This window comes from Neolamprologus brichardi, chromosome 3 (assembly GCF_056152115.1).
Source record: "Neolamprologus brichardi isolate AB-2024 chromosome 3, ASM5615211v1, whole genome shotgun sequence".
Lineage (NCBI taxonomy): Eukaryota > Metazoa > Chordata > Actinopteri > Cichliformes > Cichlidae > Neolamprologus > Neolamprologus brichardi.
The window spans coordinates 54737592-54760096 of record NC_142106.1 but is presented as its reverse complement, the minus strand read 5'-3'; the positions used below and the strand labels follow the sequence as shown (position 1 = coordinate 54760096).

At 41.6% G+C, this 22505-nt stretch overlaps 1 protein-coding gene across 4 annotated transcripts in view; it reads left to right on the top strand.

Moving 5' to 3' along the window:
• The window catches only part of LOC148105865 (protein NLRC3-like), a 232103-nt gene that overhangs the window by 9246 nt on the left and 200352 nt on the right, over window positions 1-22505 (top strand). The window contains exons 3-4 of one of the 4 annotated variants that reach the window (XM_087838911.1): window positions 80-1880; window positions 11598-11798. The exons of 1 other annotated variant lie outside the window; for it this stretch is intronic. In XM_087838911.1, the coding sequence (XP_087695037.1) occupies window positions 80-1880; window positions 11598-11798 (2002 nt within the window). Of the gene's footprint in view, window positions 1-79; window positions 1885-11597; window positions 11799-13849; window positions 14027-22505 lie in introns of those variants that run through there. 2 more of the 4 variants (XM_087838912.1, XM_087838914.1) reach the window with 2 other exon arrangements.

The following is a 22505-nucleotide window of genomic DNA, read 5'->3' as shown; positions in this document are numbered from 1 at the left end:
TAGACATTCATCCTTTCAGGGTACTGAAAGGCTATGATATTTATTGTATAATATTTTTTTCTGAATTTCTTATTTTCAGAAATATTTGCTTCACTCTGTAAACGTGAACTTAAAGCCCAACTGAAGAAGAAGTTCCAGTGTGTGTTTGAGGGGATCGCTAAAGCAGGAAACCCAACCCTCCTTAATCAGATCTACACAGAGCTCTACATCACAGAGGGAGGGACTGCAGAGGTCAATGATGAACATGAGGTCAGACAGATTGAAACAGCATCCAGGAAACCAGACAGACCAGAAACAACAATCAGACAAGAAGACATCTTTAAAGCCTCACCTGGAAGAGATAAACCAATCAGAACAGTGCTGACAAAGGGAGTGGCTGGCATTGGGAAAACAGTCTTAACACAGAAATACAGCCTGGACTGGGCTGAAGACAAAGCCAACCAGGACATCCAGTTCATATTTCCATTCACTTTCAGAGAGCTGAATGTGCTGAAAGAGGAAAAGTTCAGCTTGGTGGAACTTGTTCATCACTTCTTTAATCAAACTAACGAATCAGGAATCTGCAGGCTTGAAGACTTCCAGGTTGTGTTCATTCTTGATGGTCTGGATGAGTGTCGACTTAATTTGGACTTCAACAAAACGAAAATCCTGACTGAAACAAAAAAGTCCACCTCATTGGATGAGCTGCTGACAAACCTCATCAGAGGGAACCTGCTCCCTTCTGCTCGCCTCTGGATAACTACACGACCTGCAGCAGCCAATCAGATCCCTCCTCAGTGTGTCGACATGGTGACAGAGGTCAGAGGGTTCACTGACCCACAGAAGGAGGAGTACTTCAGGAAGAGATTCAGAGATGAGGAGCAGGTCAGCAGGATTATCTCCCACATCAAGAAAGCTCGAAGCCTCCACATCATGTGTCACATCCCAGTCTTCTGCTGGATCACTGCTACAGTTCTGGAGGATGTGCTGGAAACCAGAGAGGGAGGAGAGCTGCCCAAGACCCTGACTGAGATGTACATCCACTTCCTGGTGGTTCAGGCCAAAGTCAAGAGGATCAAATATGATGGAGTAGCTGAGACAGATCCACACTGGAGTCCAGAGAGCAGGAAGATGATTGAGTCACTGGGAAAACTGGCTTTTGATCAGCTGCAGAAAGGAAACCTGATCTTCTATGAACCAGACCTGACAGAGTGTGGCATCGATATCAGAGCAGCCTCAGTGTACTCAGGAGTGTTCACACAGATCTTTAAAGAGGAGAAACAACTGTACCAGAACAAGGTGTTCTGCTTTGTTCATCTCAGTGTTCAGGAGTTTCTGGCTGCTCTTCATGTCCACCTGACCTTTATCAACTCTGGACTCAATCTGCTGGAAGAACAACAAACAACGTCCATGTGGTCTAAATTATTTGATAAACCAAAACTCCAATCTCTCCACCAGTGTGCTGTGGACAAGGCCTTACAGAGCGCCAATGGACACCTGGACTTGTTCCTCCGCTTCCTCCTGGGTCTTTCAATGCAGACCAATCAGACTCTCCTACGAGGTCTGCTGTCACAGACAGGAAGTAGCTCAAAGACCAATCAAGAAGCAGTTCAGTACATCAAGGAGAAGCTCAGTGAGAATCTGTCTGCAGAGAAAAGCATCAATCTGTTTCACTGTCTGAATGAACTGAATGATCGTTCTCTAGTGGAGGAGATCCAACAGTCCCTGAGATCAGGACGTCTCTCCACAGATAAACTGTCTCCTACTCAGTGGTCAGCTCTGGTCTTCATCTTACTGTCATCAGAAAAAGATCTGGATGTGTTTGACCTGAAGAAATACTTTGCTTCAGAGGAGGCTCTTCTGAGGCTGCTGCCAGTGGTCAAACCCTCTAAAAAAGCCCTGTAAGTTATAAAGATTTTAGTATTTAATTTGGTTGGTATGTTATGGAAAAACACACTGCCATGAACTTCTGTTTTGTTTTTGTCAAAATCACTGTAATATAATCACTGTACCTTTATATACATGCAACTTGTATTAATGCTGCTGCCCTCTTGTGGCTAAAGTGTAATTATGTTATTGTTATTAGGGAGGATTTGAGAGTAACATGCTAAGTGAGTCAGCACCTTCGCTTTAGCTTGAAAAATCCAAATTCTTATGTCATCAGTTATAGTTGCATGTATTTATTATCATAATTTAACCTTTAATATTGATGTCTTAAAATTATTTTGAGTAAACTAGCAATAATTGTATGGTTGTATTAAATAAATACATCAATAATGAATTATTTATTTCAGTAATTAATTCAAAATGTACATAATTAATTAAAAAATATTGATAATGAATTATCAGTTAATTTCATTTAAAATAATTCATTGTTTATTTATGTACAATTCTAATTAGTTAATTACATATTTAATCAATTATTGGTTTGTTTTCTATTTTAATTATTTTACTGACACATTTAATGAATTATTTAATGATGTATTTATTTAATTCACGTTGCTACTCCTGGCCCTGCATCGCTGTTCATAAATACATTTTATTTGTCAGCTTCACCCATCAAAGTCAGGGGGCGGGGTTAATGCTGATCAAGTCAAAACCATTGCTTTGGTCTGGTGGGCGTTCTTTTAGTGGGCTTTTCTCAATACTAAATAGGCCTACACACCAGGGTTTGGACATGTGTGGACCCAAACTATACTTAAACTTTACTCTTTTTTGTGTGTCACCAAATACACTTTTAATATTTTCTAGACAAGAATGTAGTGGCCAGTGGCGTGTCCAGCGGGGTGGCCTGGGGGGGCATAGGCCACCCCCCCAACCAGACTGGCCACCCCTGGTGCCACCCTGAAGTTAAAACGATAAAATTTAATGAAATATCAAATGTACGATTATGGTTTCACAGTGAAGCTCAGATATCCGAGGGTAAGTGAATGCAGCACCGGCTTCTGCACTATGAGCATCATGTTAGCAAAGGCAGGGGAGCCAAGCACGAAAGACAGCACCGCAGAAAACATTTTTTCAGCGAAAGATTAACAAGTTAACATAGCTGGACTAGCCATCGGACATTTGCACGGTGGGCTGATGACGTTTTTTTTTTTTTGTAATGGCATGAACAATGAGAGGTGGTGGATTAGCCAGATGCTGGCCGATTTGTAAAAATAACTCAGTTGTTTGGTGGTGGCTATGGCGGAGCTTCCACAGAGGCAACAGGTGGATGAGGGAAGGGGAGGCAGAAGGAGGAGAGACCCGAGGCGGCCGCCGGTGTTCCAGATCTACTGGCGTTTAGATCAACTGGCGTTGGTCGAACAGATGTGTGGCAGACTTGCGTTTCAGGAGCTGCTACCGACAAATCAGCAAAAACACGCCAAATGTGTCATCTGTGACACTTGTGAGGTTATCTCAAACACACTCCGTCAGTCTTGATGCCGTTGAACAACAAAATGTTTAAAAATGTGGCGAGTTTACCTGGTGATATTGTCATGCGCGACGCGATCGCGAAAACAGCAAACAATTAACACCACGCCGATGCTGTTCACAGGACAGCAAGAGTAAACGATCGGGAGACTCTTGTCGTCGTTATCGTTCCCCTCGCACGTTTTATTTCTCCGGTTTCAGCGTTTTTGCTTCACAACTAAAGCGAGCAGTTTACTTTGTGCACTAACATGGAGTCGAGTCAACCAGCGCCACCTCTGGCCAAGTGCCACAGCCTACAGCCAGATCAACCTGTGACACACATCTGCAGCACGTTTGAATTCGTTTCATGCACATTTGTACCTTTCAATTGTCTCTGTTTGTGCGTCATTCAAATAAACCTTTGTCATGAATGAAATGACACTAATATTTCACTAGTGTTGTAACATCACATGTCGTTAGCGTAGTCTGCCTGTGTCTTTTCTCTGCGAACAAACATTTTAGAGTTGCTTGTTATATACAGTCTGTATAAGTATGGTTAATCTATTAAACATTTGCAAGGAGATGGCAGTTACTGTGAATGTACAGCAGGTGATTAGTAATAAACAGTCAGACAATGACTCTGACAATCTCATCCAATCATGCAGATTGAATGCACTTTCTGCAGAAAGTGGTACCACACAGTGTGTGTGGACTTCCCCTGTGCAGATGGCGACTACAAATGTTGTGGTTGCTAAATAAACAGAAAAAAGTGATCTCTGTTGTCTTTGCTTACTGATTGTTTTTAGTGTTGACAATCCACATTGCTGGGATTGCATCTTTCAACATGTTTGTGGGTAGATGTGGATGTACCAGGGGTAAGTGCAGCCACTCAGCCTCTACTCAATGTGATCATAGCAGCAGGTGCAGATGTGTCACAAGTTAATCTAGTAGTAGGCTGTGGTATTTGGCCACAGGTGGCAGCAGTGGACTGACCTCCATTGGAGACTGCTCCAGCTGCTATGTGATAGTGGATCTGCTACAAATTGAAGATCATATGCAAGTGTTGGAAATTAACCCTTGCATTATGTTGAAAAACAAAAAAGTGACATTGATTTAGTTGCGGGTCATTTTGACCCGTACTGTGTAAATCCACTCAGAATTGTCAAGAAACTGCAATAAAACAATAGCAACTTTATTTCCCATGAGATAAACATGTAGAACACAGACATGCAACAGTTAGACTTTCCATAACTATATAGGAACAATTTGGTTTTTCGTTCTTACAAACATATTTCTTTTGAACTTGCCCAACATTCTCAGTTTTTCAATGCTCAACATTTTCGATTTTGTCCACATGATGGACAGAATGTAACTGTGTGCTTTCTTCAGATGTACTTCTTGCATTTCTCACACGAAATGCTTGTTTCAAAACAGGAATCTTCCTAACTTAGATTTAAAACAAAAGACTTCTACGTCTCCTCCAGTCCCAAAAACAGATGACAAACCAATCGACACACCTGAGTCACTGACTTTCTTAAATCCACTCACTCTCACTGGCTCTGTTTATTACTAATCACTGTGTAACTGCTGTGAATTCACAGTAACTACCAACTCTCCATCCATGTTGATGGATTGCCTATATTGGCTGGAAATATTCATTTCCAGAGAAAAGTCACAGGCAGACTCTGCTTACAGGATGTGATGTGACAACACTAATGAAATATTGATGTGTCATATTTGTCCAAGGCGTATTTCATAGTTATGGAAAAAGAGAATATTAAAATCATGATGGTGATTTCTATGACTTTGTGTATATAACTTGGAATTTTGTACAAATGTAGGCCAATAGGAAATACATGATATCATTTCATTCTTTTCAAAGGTTTATTTGAATGACGCACAAACAGAGACAATTGAAAGGTACAAATGTGCATGAAACGAATTCAAATGTGCTGCAGATGTGTGTCACAGGTTGATCTGGCTGTAGGCTGTGGCACTTGGCCAGAGGTGGCGCTGGTTGACTCGACTCCATGTTAGTGCACAAAGTAAACTGCTCGCTGTAGTTGTGAAGCAAAAACGCTGAAACCGGAGAAATAAAATGTGCGAGGGGAACGATAACGACGACAAGAGTCTCCCGATCGTTTACTCTTGCTGTCCTGTGAACAACATCGGCGTGGTGTTAATTGTTTGCTGTTTCCGCGATCGCGTCGCGCATGAGACAATCATCAGGTAAACTCGCGACATTTTCAAAATTTTGTTGTTCAACAGCATCAAGACTAACGGAGTGTGTTTAAGATAACCTCACAGGTGTCACAGATGACACATTTGGCGTGTTTTTGCTGATTTGTCGGTAGCAGCTCCTGAAACGCAAGACTGCCACACATCTGTTCGACCAACGCCAGTTGATCTAAACGCCAGTAGATCTGGAACACCGGTCCAAGTATCAGGTGAACTGAACTTCAGGTAAGAAGTTATGACCTGCAGTCTATCTGGGTCAGATATAAACCAAGTTTAGGTGGAGTTTATTTTCCTTGTGCTGACTTTTTACAGTCAGTTACAATAACTCGTACTGCGTAAGCTAGCATAACGTTTCTATACAGCTGTTCGGTTGCTATGATGTTACTGATAGTGAACTTTATTTTATTCATAAGGTTAGTTAGTAGAGTTGCCAACGGCTCCTTAAAAATGGAATGGTCCCTCATTCAGAGAAAATATTATGCGTTTCGTGTGGAGCTGAGAAGAGACGCAGATTGTCCCGTACTTTAGCTAGAATGGAAAAAGACACAAAGCTGGATTTATTCTGTCTTTACACTGCACAGCTGCCTCTTCTCTTATCCCCCCCCCCCCCCCCCTTCTGTTGCTACTTCAATCATGAAACTGATCGATGATCATCTGATCAGCTTTTCTCTCTTTATCGCCCACTTTGCGCCAGAAACAGGAAACCAGCAGATGTCACGCTAAACAACAGCAGCTCGTTTAAGCTTGATCAGCTGTTGTTAGAATTTATGTAATATTAATTTCTAGGATCAGCTGATGTTTGCTGGAGCCACAGCTGTAAAGCTGCTGGTCATGATGTCGTTTTGGATATGTGGTGAGAGGGAAACATGAGGATGAAACCAGCCCTGCAGGTTAATATTGGCAGTGTCACCATGCCAGCTGACTGTATTTCATCATCAGCAAGTGTTGTTCTTTATACATCAATATTACCAAAGTTTACCATAAGGAAGCATAGAAAGTATTTACTTGCTTTCAGGTTTTATTCAAATGTTAGTCTTTTCAGTTGTTTCCCCACTTTTTTCCTGTTTCAAAATCAAACACCAGTTTGTGAGAAGATTATCTTCTTTTTTTAATAGACATTGGTTTTGCATTGGCATTGGCTAATTTGCCAGTTGTATGTTAAAAATGTTCGTATTTTAATATTCAAAAATGTTTGTGCCCAAAACATATGTGCACTACATGTAGTGCACATACAGTGGGGCAAAAAAGTATTTAGTCAGCCACCGATTGTGCAAGTTCCCCCACTTAAAATGATGACAGAGGTCAGTAATTTGCACCAGAGGTACACTTCAACTGTGAGAGACAGAATGTGAAAAAAAAATCCATGAATTCACATGGTAGGATTTGTAAAGAATTTATTCGTAAATCAGGGTGGAAAATAAGTATTTGGTCAATAACAAAAATACAACTCAATACTTTGTAACATAACCTTTGTTGGCAATAACAGAGGTCAAACGTTTACTATAGGTCTTTACCAGGTTTGCACACACAGTAGCTGGTGTTTTGGCCCATTCCTCCATGCAGATCTTCTCAAGAGCAGTGATGTTTTGGGGCTGTCGCCGAGCAACACGGACTTTCAACTCCCGCCACAGATTTTCTATGGGGTTGAGGTCTGGAGACTGGCTAGGCCACTCCAGGACTTTCAAATGCTTCTTACGGAACCACTCCTTTGTTGCCCGGGCGGTGTGTTTTGGATCATTGTCATGTTGGAAGACCCAGCCTCGTTTCATCTTCAAAGTTCTCACTGATGGAAGGAGGTTTTGGCTCAAAATCTCATGATACTTGGCCCCATTCATTCTGTCCTTAACACAGATCAGTCGTCCTGTCCCCTTGGCAGAAAAACAGTCCCATAGCATGATGTTTCCACCCCCATGCTTCACAGTAGGCATGGTGTTCTTGGGATGCAACTCAGTATTCTTCTTCCTCCAAACATGACGAGTTGAGTTTATACCAAAAAGTTCTACTTTGGTTTCATCTGACCACATGACATTCTCCCAATCCTCTGCTGTATCATCCATGTGCTCTCTGGCAAACTTCAGACGGGCCTGGACATGCACTGGCTTCAGCAGCGGAACACGTCTGGCACTGCGGGATTTGATTCCCTGCCGTTGTAGTGTGTTACTGATGGTGACCTTTGTTACTTTGGTCCCAGCTCTCTGCAGGTCATTCACCAGGTCCCCCCGTGTGGTTCTGGGATCTTTGCTCACCGTTCTCATGATCATTTTGACCCCACGGGATGAGATCTTGCGTGGAGCCCCAGATCGAGGGAGATTATCAGTGGTCTTGTATGTCTTCCATTTTCTGATGATTGCTCCCACAGTTGATTTTTTCACACCAAGCTGCTTGCCTATTGTAGATTCACTCTTCCCAGTCTGGTGCAGGTCTACAATTCTTTTCCTGGTGTCCTTCGAAAGCTCTTTGGTCTTGGCCATGGCGGAGTTTGGAGTCTGACTGGTTGAGGCTGTGGACAGGTGTCTTTTATACAGACGATGAGGTCAAACAGGTGCCATTCATACAGGTAACGAGTGGGGGACAGAAAAGCTTCTTACAGAAGACGTTACAGGTCTGTGAGAGCCAGGGATTTTCCTTGTTTGAGGTGACCAAATACTTATTTTCCACCCTGATTTACGAATAAATTCTTTACAAATCCTACCATGTGAATTCATGGATTTTTTTTTCACATTCTGTCTCTCACAGTTGAAGTGTACCTCTGGTGCAAATTACTGACCTCTGTCATCATTTTAAGTGGGGGAACTTGCACAATCGGTGGCTGACTAAATACTTTTTTGCCCCACTGTATGTGCACATATAGTAAAAATGCTATGCAAATATTGATGTCCTTGACTGCTGAATAAACACTGACTGATTGTATCTCTTGTACTTTATCAACACAGTATCTAAAACAAGGCTCGCAAAATTTCAAAATCTCTGGTAGCCCTTCGGGCAGGCATTCTTCTGTTTTTGGTAGCCCGAATAAAAAAGAAAGCAATTTTTTAATGTTTTGTTTCCATTACAATATTATACATTAAAGTATAATATTGTAACGGAAACAAAAAATAATCAAACAAATTGTTAAAATACAAATCACAACAACTGTATAAAAATTACAACCATCAACTCAAATACTTGGTTCAAATTGAACAGAAATTTCTATGAACTTGTAAGAACTGTGTAGAACATGAATCTGAAATTTCCACTGAAGTCACGGGTAAGAAGTAAGTGGAACCAAGATCTAGGCCATTTGCTTTTTGATGTTTGCAAAGGCTGCTAAATTTTGCCAATGGTAGTTCACTCTTTGCAATATAGCACGCTGTTCTAAACAGCTTTTTCAGGAGTTCTTGTTGTGCTTGGTTTATTTTTAGTATGTTTTTTGCAATTGCTGTTTGTTCTGGGAAAGATACGGCACACTGGGCAATAATGCATTTCTTGCATTTCTCATGGGTCCTGATGGGGTCTTTCTTAAAATTACTGGTCCCAGTAACAAAGGCGCTTGTTGACTCAGAAATCAAATGAAACTTACAACACACCTGGCAGAACATCATGTTATTTAGCTTGTCATATTCCACAGAAATTCTTTTGTCCATGAAACCAAAAAAGCTGTGCTTTCTTTTTGCCTCATAGTCTGATTTGTCATAATTTTTCCGTTTTGTGGTAAGCTTTTCTTTGGCTGCCCCTTCTTCACCCTGGCCTGTCTTATTTGGCTGAGCAGAACTAAAATACCAGCGTAAATCCTGCTGCTTTTACACACGTACTTACATAACGGTCAGCGATTCTTTCCGCACTCAACCTCTCACATGTTTAAGCTTGCTGCGAGAGATTTCACTTGTCGCGTTTGAATAGTAAGCTAATGAGTGATAAGACGATGTCAGAGGAATTGGTGCGCAAATAATCGTCACTCACCAATCAGTGCTGCCGCTCTCTATACACCGTTTGCGCGATCGCAAAATGAAAGTGAAAGCAAAAAGCAACCGCAAATTCAAACGCGATTTCAATATGTCACATATTGACAGTGACTCATCGATGCCAATGACATAATTACTCAGCTACATTGGCGAAAGAATGTAAAAGCATAGACGTATATTTTCCTTCCTATAATAGCCCGACGGGGTATAGAGTTAGATTTTGGTAGCCCAACTGGAAAAATCGCTAGCCCCGGGACGTTGGGCTAGCGATTTTGCGAGCCCTGTAAAAACTTTGCACCATAGTGGTTAAAATCTCATTTTAATAAGAGTTAAAAGCGCATTTGGTTATTAGGTTTATAGGGTTATTGAATTATGGTTAACGGTTGGTAGAATTGTTTTTAACATTATCTGCCAATTACATCTGCCACCCTTCTCCAAATCTGTGCCCCTACGTGGCCCCCCCAACAAAAATTTTCTAGACACGCCACTGGTAGTGGCATAATCTTTAACCTCTTTTGGCTCCAAACAGAAGTGACAGACTTGAGCAGGGTTCATTTAAAGGCTGACAGAAGTGGAGTGGTGACGGGGAGATGTTTGACAGGACAGTGTTTCAGCCTCCACAGGTTCATGTTGTGCTCCATCAGTCAGTGAAGATGAAGTCAGTGCTGATGAGGCTGTAGAGTGTGTGAGGGATGTGAATGAGGATGATGAAGATCTGATGATAGCAGATAAAAACAGGCTGCAGAGACTTTGAGCCATACAGGGCACACAGTGTGTGTACAGAACAGCTGAAATCATTATGGAGGCCTCACTGGAATATGGAAGCATCACAGTACAGCTTCAGTGAAGCATTAAAGTCTCTGATATGAGATGAGAAATGAAGCAGCCAGAGCTTTTTCATGAGTGGAAATCCACTGTGACTGTGAGCTGCTGCTACAGCCTCCAGATTAGCCAGCAACTCATCCTGCTCAACATTTTCTCACCAACTTTAATGGAAGTGTGATGTTTTCAGCTGGAGTGATGGTCAGGGTGGCCTCCCTCTCCTCTTCTTCTCCTCTTCCTCTTTCATTTGTAAAGCCACTTCTGCTGCTTTCATTCATTTGGAAGTCCTGTAGCTGAGTTTGGGAGAGACTAACAGCCTCGGCAGCAGAGGGGAGAAAGGCTGTAACACCAACACTTTACTCTGTTCTACCTGTCACATCATTTTATCAGGAAACAAATATGCTCATGTTTTTACTATGTTTGTCTTGAAGATGTAAGAAGATCACATGGTGCTTTTTATTATTGTGTTGGTTTGTTTCCTGTCTCTTGGATGGAGCCCAGCTGTGCGTGGCCCCTGGGCCTGTGGTCAGAGTGTGTGCTGGATAATCCGGCCCAGGATGAGGCCAAACTGACATGGGATGAAATGTCTGTCACATAATTGAGCTTAGTGTAGTTTCATTTCTGCACAATTTAAAAACAACCAAAACTTTGTTCTGTCTTTTCTATGTTTACTTTTACTTCGAAGGGGAGGCGGCTCTGTTTCCTCTTCAGGTTGGATGATGGAAGCAAATGAGTGTGTGATGTTCTTTCAGTGTTGCACTTTGTAGACGGTCCCTGAGCACTGGTCTCACAGCCAGCTGCACATAGAGACCAGTGTTGTTAGTCCAGGTCAGAAGATGACTTGTTGGAATGAAAATGAGCTTGTAGTTTGTCTGCTTTAATAATGTGACTGGAAAAAGGTGTTGGACTTCAAATATGTCCATTTCTTTCACACTTCACCTTTAAAAGTGAAGCCTTGTGGTTCCTGGAAGGAAAAACACGACTTTTTCAAGTCTTTCTCCTGTTTTTATGATACATTTACGACTTTAATGTGAAACATTCAGAGTTTTTTCTCTTGTTGTGTTTGTTTGAAGCTGCTTCCTGTTGGCTTCAGCTGTTTGGAGTTTCCATTTTCTAAACTTCTACATTCTGAACCTTCTTCAGCTCTGAACAGATGATGAAACACTGAATGATTTCAAGCTCACACTTTGTCAAATAAACTTACATCTTTCATTCTTTATACAGATTGGTGAGCTGTGGTTTGTCAGAGATCAGCTGTGATTATCTGGCAGCAGCACTGAAGTCCAACCCCTCCCATCTGAGAGAGCTGGACCTGAGTAATGAGTACTCATGGAGGTTTACTAACAAGAACAACCTGCAGGATTCAGGAGTGAAGCATCTGTGTGGTTTCCTGGAGAGTCCAGGATGTGGACTTGAAACTCTGAGGTCAGTCAGCATGTTTTAGTTGTGCTGAGATGAATATGATGTGAAAGTTGTGCTGACACTAAACTGCAGACATCAGGCTGATATTATACTGATCCACACTGAGGATCTTCATGGTAAAGTCTGTTTTCTTCTTCTCTGGTTTAGTCCATTGACTGTAGCAGAACAATGTTCACATTTCAAACAGTGATACTCAACATATGGCCCGCGGCCCACACGCGGCCTGCCCACCTTTCCTGATTCAGAGACAGGGGACCCTGATTAACTGTGTAGCTTCTTCCTCACAGTTCTAAGTATCAGACACAACAATGAATAATTCTCAGATTACTGTCTTTAGCAGGTCAAAGGTCACGGCCCACAGCAGACAGTTGGAAATATTATAACTCTGATCATTTATCAGCACATATCCATATGTATAAAAACAAAGCTGACACTGTGAGACTTGATCAGAGGTGTGATCATCACAGCAGAGGCCTTTGTGTCAAAGTCACTGAGGATCAAACAGAAACACATGAAGCAGATTTTCCTGTTCTGGCTTTTTATAGCAGATAACCTTCAAAATATTCTGCAGTCGATCAAAAACTGAAGCAAACCATGAATCAACATGTGAACATGACCTGATGCTGCTGAAGTGAAGCAAAGTTACAGAGGTTTGATTACAGACACAGCTGAGAGTTTGTAATCTGTCATCATTTTAAAAGGTTTAAATTTCTTCAGTATTGAACAGCAGAAATGAGGCTTTGTTTTCGGAGGCCGACAGCAGTGAACACAACAGCAGACTGGTGCGTAATAAGCAGTGAATAATACAGAAAACAGATATTTGAAGGTAAACTGTTCTTGAAGTACACTGAGAGAGAGAGAGCTGTGCAGGAAGTAAACGTCAAAGTCAGAGGGAATTCATGACGATGTTCATCAAACGTAAAGCGTCGTTTGGATCTTCTTTTGCTGTTGGTTCAGTCAGTTTTGGTTGGAGACAGATGAAACCTGCAGCTTCAGGATCTGTGAGCTGTCCACTTTCAGCCCCGACGGCGTGTCCGTGTACGTGCCGTCGAGTGAACGATCCACGCTCTGTGTTTCCATCTTTGTGTGTTTAGCTGCTCTCATTTACTGTTTTATCTGTTTGGTTGTTGTTGAAATACTTTTGGGAGCTTTAACCTGAGATTCTGGCAAAATACATTTATATTAAAAGTCGATTCAGGATTGAATGAATCAACATCGCTTTATTCAAATTAAAACCATTTAAATAGGAAAATCCTTTTTTTTACACCCGCCTCTAATGCTGGGTAATGTCAGCTGGTCCATGTGCAGCTGGCTGTGAGGCTCAGGGAGCGTCTACAAAGTGCAACACTGAAAGAACATCATCCATAAATATTGAGTAATAACTGGACTCTCATACAGCGAGACTCAAATCCCTTTAAACATCAGCTTATCCTGCTGATTCAAGTACAACATTGAGTTTGTAAAAACATGTTTGTCAATCATTTTGTTTGGTTTCTGAGGAAAATGATTCAATAACTTGCTGCTAATACACAACATTTCATCATATTTCCTCATAACCCTCTTTTGTCTGACCATTTGATCCCATTTGAATTTGCAATAAAGGATCCACAGAGTATCTCACAGCCAGCTGCACATAGAGACCAGTGTTGTTAGTCCAGGTCAGAAGATGACTTGTTGGAATGAAAATGAGCTTTTAGTTTGTCTGTTTTAATAATGTGACTGGAAAAAGGTGTTGGACTTCAAATATGTCCATTTCTTTCACACTTCACCTTTAAAAGTTAAGCCTTGTGGTTCCTGGAAGGAAAAATACGACTTTTTAAAATCTTTGTCCTGTTGTTATGATAAATGTACGACTTTAATGTGAAACATTCAGAGTTTTTTCTCTTGTTATGTTTGTTTGAAGCTGCTTCCTGTTGGCTTCAGCTGTTTGGAGTTTCCATTTTCTAAACTTCTACATTCTGAACCTTCTTCAGCTCTGAACAGATGATGAAACACTGAATGATTTCAAGCTCACACTTTGTCTAATAAACTTACATCTTTCATTCTTTATACAGATTGATGAACTGTGGTTTGTCAGAGATCAGCTGTGATTATCTGGCAGCAGCACTGAAGTCCAACCCCTCCCATCTGAGAGAGCTGGACCTGACCTACAACAACAAGCTGCAGGATTCAGGAGTGAAGCATCTGTGTGGTTTCCTGGAGAGTCCAGGATGTGGACTTGAAGCTCTGAGGTCAGTCAGCATGTTTTAGTTGTGCTGACACTAAACTGCAGACATCAGGCTGATATTATACTGATCCACACTGAGGATCTTCATGGTAAAGTCTGTTTTCTTCTTCTCTGCTTTAGTCCATTGACTGCAGCAGAACAATGTTCACATTTCAAACCTTCAAAGAAGAAGAAAAATCCTCCACTGGATAATTCACTGTGAAACTCTCCAACTCTTCATTCCACCTTAAAGTCTGTCTGACACTGAAATCCAAAGCAAAATGTGTGTTTGCTTTACAGACAGCAGTCCAACACAAACATACACACATCATCCAAAACACAGTCCAACATCCAAATCTCCTCCACTGCCAGCATGAATGATGGGAAAGAGAAGGAGGAACACTCTGACATTCAGGGTTAGAATGAGTTTCATAAAGCAGACTGTGAAGATCAAAGCTGCATTAGAAAGCTTACATGAATGAATGAGTGGACAGAAGTGGACAGAGATCATCTGAAGCACTTCAAAGGCTCTAAATCAGCACATTTCTCTTTATTCTTTATCAACTCTGTTAGTTTCTCTCAGTTTTCTGTGGAATGAAGCTAACAGCAGGCTAATAAGATGCTGACCAATAGGTTTCTATTAAAGGTTGTAATTTGTATATGAAAAAGTGCTTTGGCTCAGCAGGGATCAGCTTCCAGGTAGAATACAGCTGCTGGATGGGATTAGCATGTCATAGCTATCTACCAAACTGCTAACTGGGGAATTTCAGGCCAACTATGGATCATTTTTGCTAACTGTTTATTCAGCTTAGGCTCACAGGGCTGGAGCCTGTGCCCTAGCTGTCATAGGGCAAGAGGCGTGGTCCACCTGCACAGTTGAGCAGTCCATCACAGGGCCAACAGAGAGAGACAGAGAAGCACTCTCTCACATCCACACCTACAGCCAATTTATAAGCACCAATGAACCTAAGCAGCATTTTATTGGACTGTGGGAGAACATCCAACCTCCACAGAAAGGCCAACAAGCTTCAACCTACAACCTTCTTGCTTTAATCTTCATTGAAATCAATGATATCAAAGCTGGAATCACATGAGTCCAAGTCTTCTGCTGATTCAGCATCACATTCATCTTTGCTCCTTGTTCTGCATCCCCACCATGGACATTCCTTTCCAAGCCAGCCTTGAGTGTCCTTTATTCAGCTCATCCTCTGCTTTACTTTTACACCTGATTTTAGCTGCTTTATCTCTCTTTCAACAAGTTTCTGTGCCTCAATCTTTTTCTTCTCTCCCTCATAACAAGACAGCTTATTCTGCCTGAGAACATGTTGGAGTGATTTACTAATCCAGGGCTGCTTATTGGGGAAAATACTTCCTGTTTTCAAATTAATCCCCATTTTTCCCAGAAAGAAATGTAAGTAGAAATCGATGATCTAAGTGAGAACATGAGCCTTTAAAAAGTCCTAGTGGGTGCAGTCAAAGCAGTCGCTCAGTCCCAGTATAGAGTCTTTGGTCCAGACTGGAACAACTGTGTGCCCAGTTTGAGCTCTCTTCAGTCCTGTGACCTGACAGACCCAGAGGGGCCATCACATCACATTTAGAAGCTCCCCTAATGGAGCCACAACACATGTCCAATACTTAGTCTGTCTTGTTGGACCAACTGGAAGAAATGATTCAAGGACTTAGTCACAGAACAGAGATTCAAATCTCCAAAATCCAACTGGCTGCATCAGGACATATAGTCTGAAACTCTGCACAGTTTCCTGTTTGAAGCTGCTTCCTGTTGGCTTCAGCTGTTTGGAGTTTCCATTTTCTAAACTTCTACATTCTGAACCTTCTTCAGCTCTGAACAGATGATGAAACACTGAATGATTTCAAGCTCACACTTTGTCTAATAAACTTACATCTTTCATTCTTTATACAGATTGAGTTACTGTGGTTTGTCAAAGATCAGCTGTGATTATCTGGCAGCAGCACTGAAGTCCAACCCCTCCCATCTGAGAGAGCTGGACCTGAGAGGAAACTACCTGAAGGATCCAGATGTGAAGCAGCTGTCTGATCTTCAGCATACTCCAGACTACAGACTGAAGACTCTGTGGTCAGTAGAGTGATGGAGTGAGTGGGTGGTGCTGTCAGCAGTATTGTACTAAACACAGTCAGTATGAAACAAAGATCCAGTGTTTCCTGTAAAGCTGGAGCTTCTCAGTGAAGCTGTGAGAGGAGAATGGTGACAGGCTTCAGGATTGGACACAAACACTTCCTGTTTCTGACCTTTTTGTCACCTTTATGGTCACCATAGTAACGGCTGACACGCTCTGATCAAACACTGTCAACAGCCAATCAGCTCTCTGAACAAAGCAGCACGCAGACCAATGACTGCATTCATTTCCAAGTTTAAAGCAGTGAAGAACACAGTCTGTAGGTGAGGAAGAATTTAGTGAGAGCAGATGTTTGGATGGAATTCCTCCAGTTAACAGCTGGAACCGTCCATCTGGATTGTTGGGCTTGTTGTTGGGGTTCCTACAGAGCTCAGAGTGGACACACCAAGGTTCTTCTAATGAATGAAAGTCCAAACTCAAACTAGGAGGGAAAAACATTTTCATCAACTTCAATAAAAATCCAAAGATTAGAAAAAGTGAAGCAACAATGAGTCCTAGTACAGTCCCAGCACTGAAGTCCCTGCTGCTCTTTATACTGGATGTGCTGCATCACTGACTGACAGCTGATGAAGAGTCTCTGGAAACACTCGTTTATCTCCTCTGCTCTTCCTTCTTCTCTCTGCAGGTGGAGGTGATGATGGTAAACAGGACGGTGTGTGTGCTGAGAGAGGAGCAGCTGTGTCCTGATGATCCAGAGAGGTTGAAGCAGCAGCAGCTTGTGTGTAGAGACGCTCTGACTGGGCCATGTTACTGGGAGGTGGAGAGGAGAGCTTCATCCAGCAGTGACTGACAGAAGAATGAGAAGAAGTGCAGATGACTGTCAGTGCTGCAGAGTGAACTGCTCTGAGAACTTTTTTATTTTTATCTTTTAGGCGCAGATACAAATATGACAAGTATCAGTGTAAGATACAAAAGGTCACATCAGTTAGCAGAGGGAACAGTGATCACACAGCAATGTAAGAATAGAAACATAACAGTGAATCTGGACATGTATACAGATGGAAGCAAACAAACAGGATGTAACACTACATTAAAGCCACAAATGGGAAGAAAACAAAGCCAAAGGAAAATATATTTGATCTCAGGAATCCAAATCAGATGCTTTAGAGCAGGGGTCGGCAACCCAGGAACAGCAGAGACCCGAGCCGAGGTGAGAAGTTATGACCTGCAGTCTATCTGGGTCAGATATAAACTAAGTTTAGGTGGAGTTTATTTTTGTTGTACTGAATTTTTACAGTCAGTTACAATAACTCGTACTGCTACTAGCTAGCATGACGGAGTTTCTATACAGCTGGGTGGGTGCTATGATGTTACTGATAGTAAACTTTTTTTTTAGTAGAGTTTCCACCCGTCGCTTAAAAAACAGAATCGTCTCGTATTCAGAGAAAATATTACGCGTTTCGTGTTGAGCTGAGAATGAACACAGTTTGTCCCTGACTTCAGCTAGAATGGAAAAGACACAAAGCTGGATTTATTCTGTGTCTTTACGCTGTCATTCTCTCCACCTCCTTCTCCTGTTGCTACTTCAATCATGAAACTGATCAATGATCAGCTGATCGGCTTTTCTCTCTTGTTTTTTTATCACTGAATTTGTGCCAGAAAGAGGAAACCAGCAGATGTCGCGCTAAACAACAGCAGCACGTTTAAGCTTGATCAGCTGTTGTTAGAATTTATTTAATATTAATTTCTAGTATCAGCTGATGTTTGCTGGAGCCACAGCTGTAAAAGCTGCTGGTCATGATGTCGGTTTGGATATGTGGTGAGAGGGAAACATGAAGATGAAACCAGGAGATGTCCTTACTGAATCATCAGAGCTGAACAGGTGATGGAGAAACAGGTTTACCTTTTAGGTGACATGAATGAGTTGAAGGGAAGTTATGAACTGTTTCTGAGAGACAAATAACACCAGGATCCTTTTCTAAGTAGCTGACAGCTGGTAACTGTGCAGGGGCGGGTCTAGCAAGGTTTTGCCAGGGGGGCAGGTAGGGCATTAACAGGGAAAGGGGGGCACAAAGAAATACTTTTCTTTCTTATTCTCATTTAAAATGTCTCACTTTTAATAAATAATTATCTGAATCTTACAACCAAAGTTTTCATCTGATGTAAAATGTATAGAAATCATAGATATACCAACAAGACTGTACATCACTGTCACAACAGTGTTTGTTTTCATTCAAAGGCTTTATGGCTTTAATACCTGGTGGGCCGGTCTCTAGTCAAAATGCCCGGGCCAATTTTTTGTCCCAGTCCAGCCCTGGGCACGACACGCAGTGAAGCAATCTGGGAAGGTGCATTAAAAAATAAATGGCTGGGCCAGCGGTGCACATCGCAAATTAGCTCACATAGACACATTAGTTGTGCCTCTTCTTAATGACGGTATCTTAGCTAACAACCCCAACTACCAGATTCAACTTGTAATTGGCTAAAAATAACTTAGCCTACCGGTGAGAGGGACGTTGCTAGCTGTCAGTTTTTTCAAGCAATGTTGAAAGTTCCACATTCAGACACTTCAAAAGCTTCAGGAGCATCAGCACCACATAAATACTCGGATACATCCGGATACTCGAGACAGAATTCACAATGTGTTTTTGGGACTTTCAGGTGTTTGGACCAATGTTTTCTTTTCTGATCAAACCAGAAAGCTTTAATGAGCAGCTGGATTTGTGTCCTATTAACTGGCTGGACACAGAGGACATCGAAATGCAGCTGATTGAACTGAAAAGCTCGACTCTGTGGGGTCAAAGTTTGCAGAACTACGAACGCAGCTGGAATCCACAGCTGTGCGTGTTCATGGAGCTGCATTTTCACCTGCTGGACATCACTACCTGACAGGTTTAACTGTCTTCAGAACATTGCAGAGGCCTTATTGACAGTATTTGGCTCCACATATCTGTGTGAGCAGATTTTCTCTTACATGAAGAGAGTCCTCAGGTCTGAATGCTGGACACTCGGAGACCTGTGTCTCTGAGTGGGAGACCAGAGATCACATTAACATGTGTGTCTCTGTATTAACAAACATGCCATATTGGCCCAGTTTATTTTTCTTATCATTGCTGTGAGGAGACCATAAATAGCATTTGTATTTTCTGTTGTACAGTTCATTTGCTGTTATGGATAAAAAGTCTTTTTTTGTTTCAAAATAGCTGATAACTATTCGCTGATAGCTGCCAACATCTGCACACAAATATAATCCTATAAAGTGGTTCTATATAGTGTGTAATTTATTGCTAATGCAATCATATGGCACATTGACTTCTGAGGAAATTTTAGATGCACTCATCATCAGAAAGGTTGCCGACCTAAACCAGGGGGTTTAGAGTATCAAAGAGTTTTTGTGGTTTGTTTTCTTTAAGTCATTTCACAGATTTTCTCTATAATTTCAATTCCTTGAATAAAACAACAAACTTAGGGGATGATTTTGTAATCCGACTTTATGTATGAAAGATTTGACTAAACATAAAACAATCTTCCAACTCAGTCGTCATTCTTATCTTGTGAAATCAAACCAAATGTTCTGTTGTCTCTAAATCAGGGATTGATGAAATCTTTGGTTTCATCCATTTATGAACATGTTCTCATTCATATTAAATCGTAGTCTAAGTCATTCTTTAGAGGGATAAATGTCATTCATTATCTTCAAATGTGTTTCTGTTGTTTTGGGGGGAAGTTTGAAGTCCATTGTTCAAAGTCTGTTAATGAAACTTTATGAAGTTTATGTAGGATGTTTTTCCTATTTTGTATTTGTTTGAATTATTCTGTATTTTTGACTCTTTCTGCCATGATGCCAGGTCTCTCTTGAAAACAACATTTTTAATCTCAATTAAATTTTCACCTGGAGAAATAAAGGATGATAATAATAATTTTGTCTTCAGGGAATCATTTCTCTGTAAAACAGCTTCTTCTGAAACTCTTGTTACATTTCTTGTTTATTGTTTGCTGGTTTTAGAAAAATGTCATCGTCTCTGTGTGAACTTAAACTCTACATGTGGTGTCAGCTATAATACGAGCTCTAGAGTCTAATAACGATGCTTTTATTATTGTCTGGTATCCAACCTAACCCTGGGCCTCTGGCTGAATGTGAAACACCAGCAGATGTTAAAAACTGTCTGGGTTACACGTGCATCACGTCGTGTGCTTCCTAACATGGATATGATTGGAATCTGGGCCTGTTCAACCGGTGCTGGTATCATTGTTGTTTCTGAGACTTTCCAAATCTTTACTGGATAAAAACGTAGCAACTGATGGATTTAACATTTAGCACTCAGACTGTCCCAGAAAAGGCGGAGGTCTGGAAGTTTATGTGAAGGTCTGTCTTGCTGCTCAAGTCTTGTTCTCTCGATCTGCACCTCAGCCATTTGAAATCTTGGCCTTAACTATTGATCTGTTTGGAAATCAGACTGTTGTTGGCTGCTATCAGCCTCCATCTGCTTCCCCCAGCACATCACCGTCTCTGGTTCAACTTTTATCTGAACTGCATTTTAATGACGTCGTTCAGATGGATGATTTTCATTGGGACTGGCTTTCTTCTGTGTCTGATGATTTTAAGGCACGCTGCTTGTTTTTAAAACTGACTCAAATTATTTAAAGCCTCACACGCCTTGATCCTAAACACCCAGATAAATCTGCTCTTATTGACCTTTTTTAACTAATATGCTGCGTAAGTTTTCCACATCTGCAGTTTTTGCCAACGACCTGAGTGATCACTGCATAGTTGGTGCTGTGAGAAACACTAAAATCTCACGCTCCGAGCCCCGCATCAGTTTGAATTGGGATCGTATTAAACAGACTGACGATGTCAGTTTGGGAATATTTATAGGAGAGTTGTGTCTACTTTGTGGAAAGACACGCTTCTTTTTGCCAGGTCAGGGTGAAAGGTCGGGACAGGCCTGGTTTGGTTCAGTACCGGCCAATCTCCTACATGAGAGAAACCAGGCCTGGGCAGGAAGTCTGGCTCTGATGCTGATTGGCTACGTTTTCATTAACTGTGTAATCGGATTACTGCCTCCATCATCAAGATCCAATGTAACTACTTTTTACTTTAACGACTGACAGTCCAAACGACCGTAGGAGGTTTTGGCAAACTATAAAGTGTCTCTGCCAGCTGTGACTCCTCAGAGCTACCTCCTCACTTAAATATCGACTCCACTCCTGTGTCAGACAAAACTGAAATGTTGCTTTAACAAACACTTTGTTGCTTCTTGTTCTTTGTTCAGCACAGTATCTGATGGTAAACCTCTTGCACACAACTCTGCTCGTAGTTCCTGGTTACTGATACCTTTTCCTTCACACCTGTCACAGTAGAAGAGGTTTGTAAGGCTTTGAATAACCACAACACCAGAAACTCGGCCCGTCCTCACAATCGTTCTCCTTCCTTCTTGCACTTGGCTGCAAATATCATAGCTGAGCCAGTGTCTTATATTTTTAATCTTTCTCTACAACAGAAGGCTTTACCACAGATGTGGAAGTGTGCCTCTGGACTCCCCCACTGAAAGCTGGTGATTCTTCAACAGTTAATGATTACAGGCCAATTTCCAAACTCTGTGTCTTATCTAAGGTTCTTCAAAGGCTGGTAAATAATCAACTTCAAAGTTATCTGGATGAAAATATGATTTTATCTCCCTTCCAGTCTGGTTTTAGGAAACTGCACAGTACTGGAACTGCTTCGATAAAAGTTCTCAAAGACATCTATGAAGCGCTGGATGCAAAGAACTACTGTGCAGCTCTTTTTATTGATCTATCAAAAGCCTTTGACACTGTTGACCACATCAAAAAAATCTTCTGGCACAACTTCACCTACTTCCAAGCTGCGTGGAGAGGATGAGGATCTAACAGCACAGGAACTCCAGCAACACTCAGTAGCAGCTGCTCCCAGTCCCTTGGTTTATGAGCTGAGCTGCTGACCACAGCATTTTATGTCATAGATTACTGGAAATAGGCCTTTCAGACCGAGCAGCTGGCTGCTTCTCTAATGTTCTTTTGGACATCAGCAGTGCGTTCAGCTCAATGGTCTCTCTTCCAGCTTTTTAAATGTCACTAAACGAGTGCACAGGGTTCTGTCCTGGGCTACTTATGTCAACGGTGTGGCACAAAATCTAGATGCATCTGTTCATTTTATACCATCAACATAGTTTTCAAACCATTACAGCAGCTGTTGATAGTATTCAGTCTCAGCTGGCTCAGACTGGCTTTAAATGTAGAAAAAAACAAAGTCATGTTGTTCACAAACAGAAAGAGGGTCCGGCTTTATTTCCTTCTCCTGTATCTGCTCAAAGTATTTCTATTGAAACTGTGGCCTCGTACACATACCTCGGTATTGTGATTGATGACAGTCGTTCCTATAAGCCACAC